The sequence below is a fragment of the Thrips palmi genome, unplaced genomic scaffold, assembly GCF_012932325.1.
Source record: "Thrips palmi isolate BJ-2018 unplaced genomic scaffold, TpBJ-2018v1 HiC_scaffold_18, whole genome shotgun sequence".
Classification (NCBI taxonomy): domain Eukaryota; kingdom Metazoa; phylum Arthropoda; class Insecta; order Thysanoptera; family Thripidae; genus Thrips; species Thrips palmi.
This window is the reverse complement of record NW_023144627.1, coordinates 5,179,762-5,192,148: the sequence shown is the minus strand read 5'-3', so window position 1 is coordinate 5,192,148 and position 12,387 is coordinate 5,179,762. Positions and strand designations below refer to the sequence as shown.

Sequence of the window (12,387 nt, the reverse complement as noted above, 5' to 3'; positions counted from 1 at the left end):
GGAACATATCAAACAAGGTTTGGGAAGTGATTTTTGATCCGTATGACCTAAATTTCAATGAAGATGCTTCCCATGATTAAATATTGTGGCCTAAAGTTGATCCCAGGCACATGATTGACTACTTTTTGGTGTTCCCAAGAGCTCGGGTTGGGGTGGTCCGACTAAAGCTTTCTCGACATCTTTTATTTTAGACCTAATGTTTTTTCTTGAATTATTGATGGACTATTTTTGTGTTTTGTGATCACTGATCATGTTAACCTAATGTTTCATTAGAACTTCAATGTTACTTCTTCTTGAACAATTGAGTGAAAACTTATTTATGCAGCTCCTTTTTTCTTTGACTTTTTGTACGCAAAAGAAGTGAAAAATTAATGTTCCTCACCTTTGTTTAAAATTTGTATTAATTAAATCTTAATATATACTAACCAGTCGTTCACTTGCTCGCCCTTATCACAGTTTATAAAGAAATCGACACTCAGCCATAATTCTCTCTTAACTGTGATAATAAGGGCAAGCAAGTGAACAATTTGTTAGTATATATTAAGATTTAATTAATACAAATTTTAAACAAAGGTGAGGAACATTAATTTTTCACTTCTTTTGCGTACAAAAAGTCAAAGAAAAAAGGAGCTGCATAAATAAGTTTTCACTCAATTGTTCAAGAAGAAGTAACATTGAAGTTCTAATGAAACATTAGGTTAACATGATCAGTGATCACAAAACACAAAAATAGTCAATCAATAATTCAAGGAAAAACATTAGGTCTAAAATAAAAGATGTCGAGAAAGCTTTAGTCGGACCACCCCAACCCGAGCTCTTGGGAACACCAAAAAGTAGTCAATCATGTGCCTGGGATCAACTTTAGGCCACAATATTTAATCATGGGAAGCATCTTCATTGAAATTTAGGTCATACGGATCAAAAATCACTTCCCAAACCTTGTTTGATATGTTCCAAGTTCAAAATCTCCCGCCATATCAGTAGTTCGCATTATGTCCGTGAGGTAGCGCCACGGGTCGCCGATGTTAGCAGCAGGCCAGAGGAAGCTAGAATGCGATCTTAGTTGCAATCTCGGCTCCGGCCAAATGGTCTTTGAACCCTGAACGACTGTATATCAATGCCGCCCTGAAGGTAGGCCACCCATTTGGCACTCCACCATGCGGTGAAAGGAAATTAGAGGCATCCTGGCTATAAGAAAAGCAAACTTGCGATTTTTCCCCCTGGCAAAGAGGCAAAAGAGTTCCCCTCATCGGGAGAGGTGAAATGAAGAAAAGATTAATCCACGTGGGGTTCGAACCCAGGTAGTTATCGCGGCAGACACCATTTCAACCAACCGAGCCACAGGGATGCTTGCGCCGTATAGGTAGGCAACCCACCGCTCACAGCTTCTTCTACTCATCCAGCCTCACGGGAAAAGCCATTTTCACACCAAATAGAATGCGTTTAGGACCATTGGGCACCGCGTATCTGTTTCTTAGACCCATGAGAAGGTTCCATATCAATTTCAGACAGATCGGAGGTGGTCGACCATTTTCATCGAAAAAAAGCTAAGGCTATACATGATGGTTTTTTCACGTTTTGGGCCATGCCATGAAATTCGACCAAATTCGAGTATGTTGTGCTGGGGCACTCCCTCGTGACTTCTGACACTATTTCGAAGACCATTTCGGTCCTAAACAGTCTTTTTCTGGCGAAAAGCTGGAATGTTTTGAGCATGCGCCGGGCCGGTAGGCAACCCATCGTTCACAGCCTCCTACCGCACTACAGAGCTCAACTAGCGTCGCGGGAGAAGTCATCCTCACACCGAATGGAATGTGTCAAAGACCATTGGGCACCGGGCATCAGTTTCTCAGGCCCAGGCGTAAATCGGGGGGGGGGGGGGGGGGGCCAACCCCACCCCCTGAAGGCGGCGAAGCCGCCTGAAAGGTAGGCAAAAAGTCGCACATTACCCCTGTAGGTAGGCAACTTTCGCGACATCCCCCCCCTGAACCCGTCCCTGGATCCGCCCTTGCTCAGACCCATGAGAAAGGCTCACATTAGCGGAACTCGACCATTTTGGTCGAAAAAAGCTACGGCTGTTTTGTTTTTCATTTTTTATTGCGAGGATCAAGGCGAGGATTGCCCCTATTGGATTTCGCCAGATCACGGATTACCATTGCTGTCAGCCGGATTTCTCCAGCAGTTACCCCTGGTAACTACTGGTAGCAGTTACTCCTGGTAACTACTTGTTACCAGGCATCTCTCGCGCTTTGGCGCCACACTTCGCCGCGGACTGCTTCTGTCGTTTCCGTCGCTCTGTCTCTTTCGCACCGACTCGGGGCGCCCCGTGAGTGCGAGAGAGACAGAGCGACGGAAACGACTGTCGGAATGAGTCCGCTGCGCTGCGCTGGCCGTGCTGCACCACCCCCGCACGCACAGACACCCTGGCGGCCCGGCCCTCCCCGCCCACCCCACTGCTAGAGCCCGCGCAGCCCGCAGCCCCCTATCGATCTCGCAAGGCGGCAGAGCAGCAGCAGTCTCTCTCGCACCTACAGGGAACGCCCCGTGAGTGCGAGAGAGACAGAGCGACGAAAACGAGGCTCGGAATCAGTCCGCAGAGTAGCAGAGCAGTGCCGCGCCGCCTCCATCGAGAGGTGGCGTCCAGGCCGTCTCCTGTCTTCCAGCTGTTGTCCAGCGGGTGCTACCCGCGGCAGCACCGCCTCCAGCGCCTCCACGCCGCGGACGACGCCCACACTGTGAGTACACGCCCCCGCGCGCCCGGTACGCCCCCGCCGCCGCGCGGGGCACTGTAGGGCGGGCAGGCCGAGTACTGGAAGGGCTCTTGGAGGTTAGGGAGGCCGTGGGCCGCACTTTGCGACGGCGATTTCCGCCCCGGACTGAATGGGAGGACGGTGGCAGTCCGCGGCGACGGGTTCCGGGAGGGCTGGCCGTGCTGGCCAGGCCACGGCGGGCTTGAGCTTCACCAGGATGCTGCTGGCACGGCGGCCGCAATGTCTTTGTCCGCGGGAAGCGCAGTGCACAGTAGGCCAGAAGACCGGTGGAGGCGGCCAAAACTCAAGACGCGTTTCGAGCTGCAGAGTCGCTAAATGATACTCGAACCGAACGTGTGACCCCACCAATAGATTGCTCTCCGAACGAGGAATCCATTGGTGGGGTCAAACGCTCGATTCGAGTCCTGCTTCGCGACTCTGGAGCTCAAAACTTGTCTGGAGTTTTGGCCGCCTCCACCGGTCTTCTGGCCCACTGTGCAGTGGCTCGCTGCTTGAAGCGAGGGGTCGTCAACTTATATATTACTTCGTACGCGGTGGCTATATTACCCGTATATTACCTGTATATTACCATATATTACTGGCATATTACCACAATTTCGCCTCTATAATACCCCTATATTACTATATATTACTTTGTATTACTTTATATTACACATATATTACCTATATTACTGGTAATATACGTATACTCCCTCGTACACGGCCAAGGGAAGTTGCCGACCCCTCGGCTTGAAGTGTCACCGACACGGTGATGATGGTGTTGATGTGGTCAGCGAGTGGAGGATTCCGCTTGCCGTTGACTCGGTCCGTGTCGTGTCCGCGGAGTCGCGGACTATACGCGCGCTGCAGCAGACTGAGAGTCGTTTTCGTCGCTCTGTCTCTCTCGCACCTATACGGGACGCTCCATGAGTGCGAGAGAGACAGAGCGACGAGGACGACTCTCGGAATCCGTCTGCTGCAGCGTGAATGCACTTGCACGCACCTGCACTGCAGCCTCGCCCACGCCTCTTCCGCCATCCAACGTCTCCGAATCGGGGGGTCGCCGTTAACAGCAAAGTGCACGGCAAGTACCTACCAACACGGCACCCGACCCCCCCGAGGGAAAAACAACAAAAACAGGACTTCCCTCGCGGCGAGGGGTGAATCACTCAGCGTCCTAGTGTACACATGAGTACATGAGTACGGGTGAGTACACCTTGTTTTACTCACAAATTTCACATTTGGAAACATTATAAGGCTTTATTTAGCGTTTTAAACGGCACTCAACGCCAAATTGGTCGCAAAACAAGTGATTTTCGTTCTTTTTGAACTTGTTAGTACACTGAGTACGAGCAAATTGGTACACATGAGTACACTAGTGATCCACCCCTCGCCTCGCGGGGAGTCGAACCCGAGCCCGATGAGCCGTGCGCCGCGCGCTGTGACTGGCCATTCCGGGTGACGCTCCCACTGGCCTACTTCCGCGCCGAGTTTGCGTGAACGGTCTTCCCTTCGCGGCCGTTTGGTGCTCACGCTTTGGCGCCGTCGCACAGTGGGCCAGAAGACCGGTGGAGGCGGCCAAAACTCTGGACGCGTTTTGAGCTCCAGAGTCGCTAAATGGGACTCGAACCGAACGTGTTACCCCACCAATGGATTCCTTGTTCGGAGAGCAATCCATTGGTGGGGTCACACGTTCGGTTCGAGGCCTGTTTAGCGACTCTGGAGCTCAAAACGCGTCTAGAGTTTCGACCGCCTCCACCGGTCTTCTGGCCCACTGTGCGTTGTCGCTCTGTCTCTCTCGCACCCACACGGGACGCGCCATGAGTGCGAGAGAGACGGAGCGACGAAAACGATTCTCAGCGTGCTGCTGCCCTACTGAGGGGCGACCGAGGCCCCGAAGGCCCTGAATCCGCAGACGTGCCCGTCAGCATGATGCTGCACTTGCAGCTTGCAGTGTGCCGGACGGCAGGGCTCGGATGCTGCCAAGCGCTAGTCGCTCTGTCTCTCTCACACTCGTGGCGCCTGCCGTAGGGGTGCGAGAGAGACAGAGCGACGAAAGCGGCCGTCGGAATCAGCCATGGTGCCGCGCCAGGTGACGATGGCGACGGAGGTACCTGCCACAAAGCACCCAGCTATAACAAGTCGGGTCCGTTTTCATTAAAATTGTCATGTATTTTATCTGTAAAATCTAAACTTTACGTGCAGTTTGGTTGAATGGAACATCCTGCTTTGAAGGCGCTGCATTGAACTTCATCCATACCTTGGGACCAATCAGGGTCCAGCAGTTTCGGCCTCCTAGTGGCGCACTGCTGGAAGCTGGCTTTTTGATTCCTTTTGCTTTAAACTCGGCGACTTAAGGGGTCTACTAGGAGACAGAAAAATGAGGCCGCGGTAAGACTCAGACCTACGCTTCCCGGGGAAAAACTGATTTCTTCTTAAAAAGTCAGTGACTATGTAGTCGCGAAACTCCTTTAATTCGTTACGTCCTGTTGACCCTCTGCGATAAATTATCTTCTATTCTTAAGTAAAAGCCGCAAAAACTTACGCAGTCGGTAGGACTCGAACCTACGCTCCCAGAGGGAAACTGATTTCTAGTCAGTCGCCTTAACCACTCGGCCACGACTGCGACCTGCTGCATGTCGTGGAGAAAGCAGTGCAGTAGAAGTGGGGGATCCGCGCGAGCGTCCCGCGAGCAGAGAGGGAGGGGGGAGACAGTTGCTGGCACCGCTGAGCTGGCCGCCAAGCCTCCTCGCGGTCTCTCTCGCACCTCCACGGGACGCCCCATGAGTGCGAGAGAGCGCGACGAAACGGCTCGGCCGGCAGGCCGTGTCGAGCGTGTGGCCTATGCACGAGTCGGTGGGCGCACAGCCACTGCTGCCAACTGCAGACTGATTCCGAGAGTCGTTTTCGTCGCTCTGTCTCTCTCGCACCTATACGGAACGCTCCGTGAGTGCGAGAGAGACCGAGCGACGAAAACGACTCTCGGAATCAGTCTGCTGGTGGCCACTGAGTGCCCCGAGGGAGGAGCACCCCGTGTCACTGTCAGATTGTCGTCGGACGCCGTGGCTCTCCACGGCGCACAGTACACTGTGATGAGTAATTTGTGTGTGAGTGAGTGTGAGTGTGTGAGGACCCCTTCCCCGTTGTCCTTTGCACGTCCTACAGCTTCCGGCAACACTTTCCAATCCGCTCCTTCCCGGCCAACAAAGGAATTGGGTTCGACGTGTCGTGCCTCCAGCACTCCAGGCACTCCAGCGGCGCGGCAGCCTCCAGCGTGCATTCCAGCACCACTCCACAGTGGGCCAGAACCCCGGTGGAGGCGGTCAAAATCCCGGACACGTTTTGAGCTCAGTCCCTAAATGGAACTAGAACTGAATGTGCGACCCCACAGATGGATTGCTCTCCGAACGAGGAATCCATTGGTGGGGTCACACGCTCGGTTCGAGTCCCTTTTAGCGGCTGAGCTCAAAACGCGTCTAGAATTTTGGCCGCCTCCACCGGTGTTCTGGCCCACCGTGCACTCGCATGGGGAGCGCGTTGCGGAGTGCCTCCAGAGCCCCGGACAGGTGCATCGGACACTGGAGAGCAGAGCGGTCTAGGTGAGGGTCCCGTTTTGGCTTAGCCATGCACGGCGTCAAGAAAAGAACCCTCAGTAGAGCGCTCTCGTCGCTCTGTCTCTCTCGCACTCACGGAGCGCCCCGTACAGGTGCGAGAGAGACAGAGCGACGAAGCGCTCTACGGAAACAAATGTGCCGCTACCGCTGGCGCGCTGGCCGCCACCCAAGCCTCAGACAGTGGCCGAGCGACGCTCCGCGCCAGTCCGCGACTCACGCGGCCAAACACTCGTGCCGGCTCGCTCCGTCTCTCTCGCACACTGCGGGACGCCCCGTGTGAGCGAGAGAGACAGAACGGGCCGCGGGCCGCGGCGTGCACAATGAAAAGACGGCGGCGCAGAGTGGGCCAGAAGACCGGAGGAGGCGGCCATAACTCTAGACGCGTTTTGAGCTCCAGAGTCTCCAAATGGGACTCGAACAGAACGTGTGACCCCACTAATGGATTCCTCGTTCGGAGAGCAATCCATTGGTGGGGTCACACGTTCGGTTCGAGTCCCATTTGGATACTCTGAAGATCAAAACGCGTCTAGAGTTTTGGCCGCCTCCACCGGTCTTCTAGCCCACTGTGCGGCGCTCTGCGTATCTCGCACGGCGGCCAGCGACACATACGGCATTGTGCGCGGGCCGAGGGGTCGACAACTACCTCGAGCCGTGTACGAGGTAGTATATATTACCGGTAATATAAGTAATATAGGGTAATATAAGGTAATATACGGAAATAAAACAACGGTAATATATGATAAAAGAAGATGAGAACGTGACACAGTATCCTTGACTAAGGCTAAAATCAGGAGTTCTGGCTAGAATTTTGGTATTATGCAGACCTTACCCTCGTTTCATGACAGCGCCCCCTGTCAGATAAAAGGTATGCAACCCGATGCAACCTATCTGACAAAAGTATGGCGCGTAGCTTCATGTCAGATTGAACACGGACATCAAATCCGAATTTCTTCCTGTCGCAAGGAGAAGCCTAATAGCTTTAACACCTTGATACCAAGGTTCAGTACGGCAAGTTTAACGTTAGTTTAGGTTAGAAACAAGCAAATCACAGAAATATGTGGTAATATAGTGGTAATATAGAGGTAATATACGGTAATATAGGGTAATATACGGTAATATACGGTAATATACGGTAATATAAGGTAATATAGAGGTAATATAAGCTCTGCGTACGAGGTAATATGGGAGTTGTCGACCCCTCGGCGCGGGCACACGAGTAGGGATACTGTAGCGACTCGCGCCAGGCGAGCGGAATGACCCTACGGGCAGCCCCCGGCCACCGCCAACGGCACTTGACACACATGGACGGACGGACAGACAGACAGACAGACAGACAGACAGACAGACATTCAGACAGACAGACATTCAGACAGACAGACATTCAGACAGACAGACAGACAGACATTCAGACAGACAGACAGACAGACAGACAGACAGACATTCAATTCAATTCAATTCAATTCAATTCGTATTTATTAAGAAAAACTTAAACAAGGCACTTACAGATAGAAACATTAACATAGTAATAAACTGCCTAAAAATAGAAAAAGACAACCCCTAAGCATGACTGCTTGTCAGGGGTGGATTTACTGTCTTTCTGTCATAACAAACAATAAAAACAAACAAACAAAAATCTTTTACAAACAAAAAAGTCTTTTACAATTTAAACTCCACCTTTCTTTTTGTTATTTAGATTTTTCAATTGTTTGTACTTAAAAAATATTGTTTTAATTTTGTTTTCATGGCACTTTGACTATTTATATTCCTTAAATCTATTGGCATCTTATTTAGTATTTTTGGCACAGACAGACATTCAGACAGACAGACAGACAGACAGACAGACAGACATTCAGACAGACAGACAGACAGACAGACAGACATTCAGACAGACAGACAGACAGACAGACAGACAGACAGACAGACAGACAGACATTCAGACAGACAGACAGACAGACAGACAGACAGACAGACAGACAGACAGACAGACAGACAGACAGACGGGTGCGAGTGTGATTGAAAGGGCCGTGATGCGCGAACAGCTCCTCAAACCGAGCGGACTGAGGTGCAGCAGGTCGTAACTGTCAGACTGTCGCCACAGGGCGGTGACACGGTGACATGGAGGCACGCACGTCGTCTTCCCGCAGACGTCCGCCCGCAGACTGACTCCGAGAGTCGTTTTCGTCGCTCTGTCTCTCTCGCACCTCCACGGAACGCCCCATGAGTGCGAGAGAGACAGAGCGATGAAAACGACTCTCGGAATCAGTGTGCTGGCCGGCGTAACCATGGCGCAGCGACCGCGCGCGCGATGCGGTCACCGGAACCACCACCGGATTCGCGATGAGATCGACCACTCGGTTCGGTTTTATCCAAGGCCAGTGGACTGATTCCGAGGGTCTTTTTCGTCGCACTGTCTCTCTCGCGCCTACACGGCACGCCCCACGAGTGCGAGAGAGACAGAGCGATGAAAACGACTCTCGGAATCAGTCTGCAGATATAGTCAGCCCGTTGACCTTGCCAAACGCTACGGAATCATTCTCTTCTTGCGTGAATGACGCTCAGAGACACCTGAAACGAAAAGAAAATGTCCATGGCAGACTGGGGCAGAGCCATAAAGTGGGAGGAGTCATTCTCTCCCTCTCCCTCTCTCTCTCCCTCTCTCTCTCTCTCTCTCTCTCTCTCTCTCTCTCTCTCTCTCTCTCTCTCTCTCTCTCTCTCTCTCTCTCTCTCTCTCACCCGCGGGGTCCTCCATCCTTTCTTCTTTAGGCACATTCACTGTCGTCTGCACAGTCACCACGTCCCGTTTTCGCCGGGGAGGGAGGGAGGGGGGCAATGACGGTCCAGCAGACTGATTCCGAGAGTCGTCCTCGTCGCTCTGTCCCTCTCGCACTCTTGGAGCGTCCCGTATGGGTGCGAGAGAGACAGAGCGACGAAAACGACTCTCGGAGTGAGTCTGCAGGGGGCCGCGCCACCGCGCTAGGGCCGCGTCAGGCCGCGTCCAGCCCCGGGCCGGTGTGTCAGGTGCAGCTCGGCATTGACATTGGGAGAGCCACGGCTGGCGGTCAGACCTTCCCTGCCTCCGTGGTGAGTCAGTGCCGTAGACAGGGCGAAGCGTGAATGGGAATTCTCTTTTTTTTTAGGTTTTTTTCTTTTGCGACAAATTAGCGAAAGTGAGCGGCATTAACGTGTTGGCGTCTGCTTCCAGGACCATGGCTTCGCTACTCAACGCCACGACCACCATGCTCTCCGACGGCTACAACTTCTACCTGTGGACATTGTCAATAGCAGGTGAGTCGAGGGTGGTTTTTCAGACCGGCGCACAGTGGGCCAGAAGCCCGGTGCAGGCGGCCTAAACTCTAGACGCGTTTTGAGCTCCAGAGTCGCTAAACAGGACTCGAACCGAACGTGTGACCCCACCAATGGATTCCTCGTTCGGAGAGCAATCCATTGGTGGGGTCGCACGCTCGGTTCGAGTCCTGTTTAGCGACTCTGGAGCTCAAAACGCGTCTAGAGTTTTGGCCGCCCGCGCCGGTCTTCTGGCCCACTGTGCGGCGATGCGCAAACGCGGCGGGGGAATGCCTACACTGCGGCGTGTTCCAGACAAACGCACTCGGGGATGGCTCATGGTGGACTCCCCGCTGCCCACCCTGGCCTACACAGTCCTCTACCTCATCATGGTGATGGTGGGGCCCAAGCTCATGAAGAACCGAAAGCCCTTCGACCTCAAGAAGGTCATGATCGCGTACAACCTCTCCATGTGTGTGCTCAACGCCTTCATCGCAGTGGAGGTGAGTGTGAAATCTAAACGAAGGGCGTCACAGAATACTTTCCAGCGGGTCTGAATATTATTTTTCCTGTTCTAGTTGTTGGTGGCCTCAACGCGACTAAAGTATAACTACATCTGCCAGCCCGTGACATTTATCAACCACAAGGAGGAAATTAGGGTGAGAATTCCGGGAGGTCAAAATGATGTGAAACTGCTTCCATCTGGCGATGCACAGTGGGCCGCAAGTTCGGCGCAGGTGGCCAAAACTCCAGACGCGTTTTGTGCTCCACAGACGCTAAATGGGACTCGAACTGAACGTGACCCCACCAATGGATTCATCGTTCGGAGAGCAATCCATTGGTGGGGTCACACATTCGCTTCGATTCCCATTAGCGACTCTGGAGCTCAAAACGCCGGGGTTCAGGCGTTCTTGCCTACTGTGCCATGCCTGTTTTTGTTTAACCCACCAACTTGTCCGCCCTTTCGCAGATAGCCAACGCGGTGTGGTGGTACTACATCTCCAAGCTGTTCGAGTTCGGCGACACGCTCTTCTTCGTCTTGAGGAAGAAGGACAGACAGCTGAGCTTCTTGCACGTCTACCACCACGCCACCATGTTCTCGCTGTGGTGGATCGGCATCAAATGGGTTCCCAGTGGCTCCAGTAAGTGCCAACCATTTTTTTAATTTTTGTTGATGTAACCCCAGCCCCAAGGAGAACGGAATTGTCACGAAAAGGTCGCCGTGAGCTGCAGGTGATGGATTTTCGTCACGATTTGAGCACATATGAGGTCACATGTGACCAAAAATTTTTCGTCGTTTTTTTTTTAATGTTCAATTTTTTTGTAATTTGATGCAGTAATTGTTTTTTGTTCTGTTATTTTAGCTTTCCTACCCGCTATGGTCAACAGCTTCATCCATGTGTTGATGTACTCCTACTACGGCCTGGCGGCGCTGGGCCCGCACGTCGCGCGCTACCTGTGGTGGAAGAAGTACCTCACCATCTTACAGCTGGTAAGTGTGCCATCAGAGAATGAATGAGACAGAAAGAGAGGCAGCTTCAGTTTGTACAGTGCTTTGTTGGATAATTTAAATTTTAAAACGTGTAAATGTCTCCAGAGTATTTTTCTAGTATGGTATCGGGGTGCAAATTACTGTTTGTATTTTGGACAGCGTTTTTGAACATTTTGGGAGAAAATTTTGAGACAGTTTTCTGTACCTTGAGGGTTTTCGATACTTCAAAATTCGTTTGACCAAAAAATAATGCGACATTTTGTACTTTTTGTGCAGATCCAGTTCACCGTGGCACTCATCATGGGGGTCAACAGCATTCGGTCGGGCTGTGACTTCCCCATGTGGATGCAGTACGCGCTGGTGGTGTACATGGTGTCCTTCATCGTTTTGTTCGGCAACTTCTACGCCAAGGCGTACATCAAAAAGGTGAGTTTCAAGTTGGCTCTTCGCATGCAGCCTTGGGCGTCACACAGACCGGTGGGGTGGCTCAAATTCTAGACGCGTTTTGAGCTCCGGAGTCGCTAAATGGGACTCGAACCGAACGTGTGACCCCACCAAGGGACTGCTCTCCGAACGAGCAATCTATTGGTGGGGTCACACGCTCGGTTCGAGAACTGTTCAGCTACTCTGAAGCTCAAAACGCGTCTAGGGTTTCGGCCGCCTGCGCGGGTCTTCTGACCCACTGTGCAATGAGTGCCCCGCTACTACTGTACCTAGTCGCGCCTCGAGGTAGGCAACCCATCCGACCCCAAGCAGTGGCCCTCGGTAAACCAGCCCCGCCGCCGGGATGGCAGGCATCCCATTCGACAGTGTTGCCAATTCGAGTCTCTTTCCGCAGGGGAGGGAGTCGCTGGCGTTCTACGGCGCGGCCAACATGGCGCTGTGTCGGCCTTCCATGGACTTGGAAGTGGAAAACAGGAAACGGCTCAACGGAAACGGACACCACAAGAAGACGCAATAGGCAGAACCCGTACTTGCTTCAAATCAAACTGTTTTCAATTAAGTGAGTCCTCTGAAAATTCACACATCACTGCCAAGGGATTCCAGCCAGGGCCTATGGCCTGTGGCAAAATGCAGGGTGCTCAAAGTAGTTATGAAATATGGACTATTTGCAAGACTATCTGGATTATATTTTCTACTTGTCAAAGAGACAAACGTTAGACAAAAAAGTTATACTTGACTGCATGTAGACCTTTTGTATTAAGTTTATTGAAATCTTTTGTACAAATATTTTCGCTGAGGAATCAGC

General features: G+C 52.1%; 1 protein-coding gene and 1 non-coding gene across 3 annotated transcripts; one reads left to right on the top strand and one right to left on the bottom strand.

The window, feature by feature from the left end:
- Nucleotides 1–2,585: 2,585 nt before the first annotated feature.
- On the top strand, nucleotides 2,586–12,270 carry LOC117644895 (elongation of very long chain fatty acids protein 4-like). Of its 2 annotated transcripts, none has more exons than XM_034384606.1 (8): nucleotides 2,586–2,735; nucleotides 9,567–9,649; nucleotides 9,962–10,149; nucleotides 10,225–10,305; nucleotides 10,617–10,788; nucleotides 11,011–11,138; nucleotides 11,415–11,564; nucleotides 11,977–12,270. In XM_034384606.1, the coding sequence occupies exons 2-8, from the start codon at nucleotides 9,571–9,573 to the stop codon at nucleotides 12,097–12,099; spliced, it is 921 nt and encodes a 306-aa protein (XP_034240497.1). In that variant the 5' UTR covers nucleotides 2,586–2,735; nucleotides 9,567–9,570; the 3' UTR covers nucleotides 12,100–12,270. The 2 variants fall into 2 exon arrangements, with proteins under 2 accessions (XP_034240497.1, XP_034240498.1); XM_034384607.1 differs by lacking the exon at nucleotides 2,586–2,735 and adding an exon at nucleotides 9,417–9,445.
- Nucleotides 5,295–5,376, bottom strand: Trnas-aga. The gene has a single exon. It is a non-coding gene; the product is annotated as a tRNA-Ser (tRNA).
- Nucleotides 12,271–12,387: the final 117 nt, after the last annotated feature.

Bases quoted from the DNA above. Each gene is read 5' to 3' on its own strand.
- LOC117644895 (XM_034384606.1), top strand. From the start codon at position 9,571: ATGGCTTCGCTACTCAACGCCACGACCACCATGCTCTCCGACGGCTAC. The intron at 9,650-9,961 runs GTGAGTCGAGGG...GGCGTGTTCCAG, and splicing joins GTGGACATTGTCAATAGCAG to ACAAACGCACTCGGGGATGG. The intron at 10,306-10,616 runs GTGAGAATTCCG...GCCCTTTCGCAG, and splicing joins ACCACAAGGAGGAAATTAGG to ATAGCCAACGCGGTGTGGTG.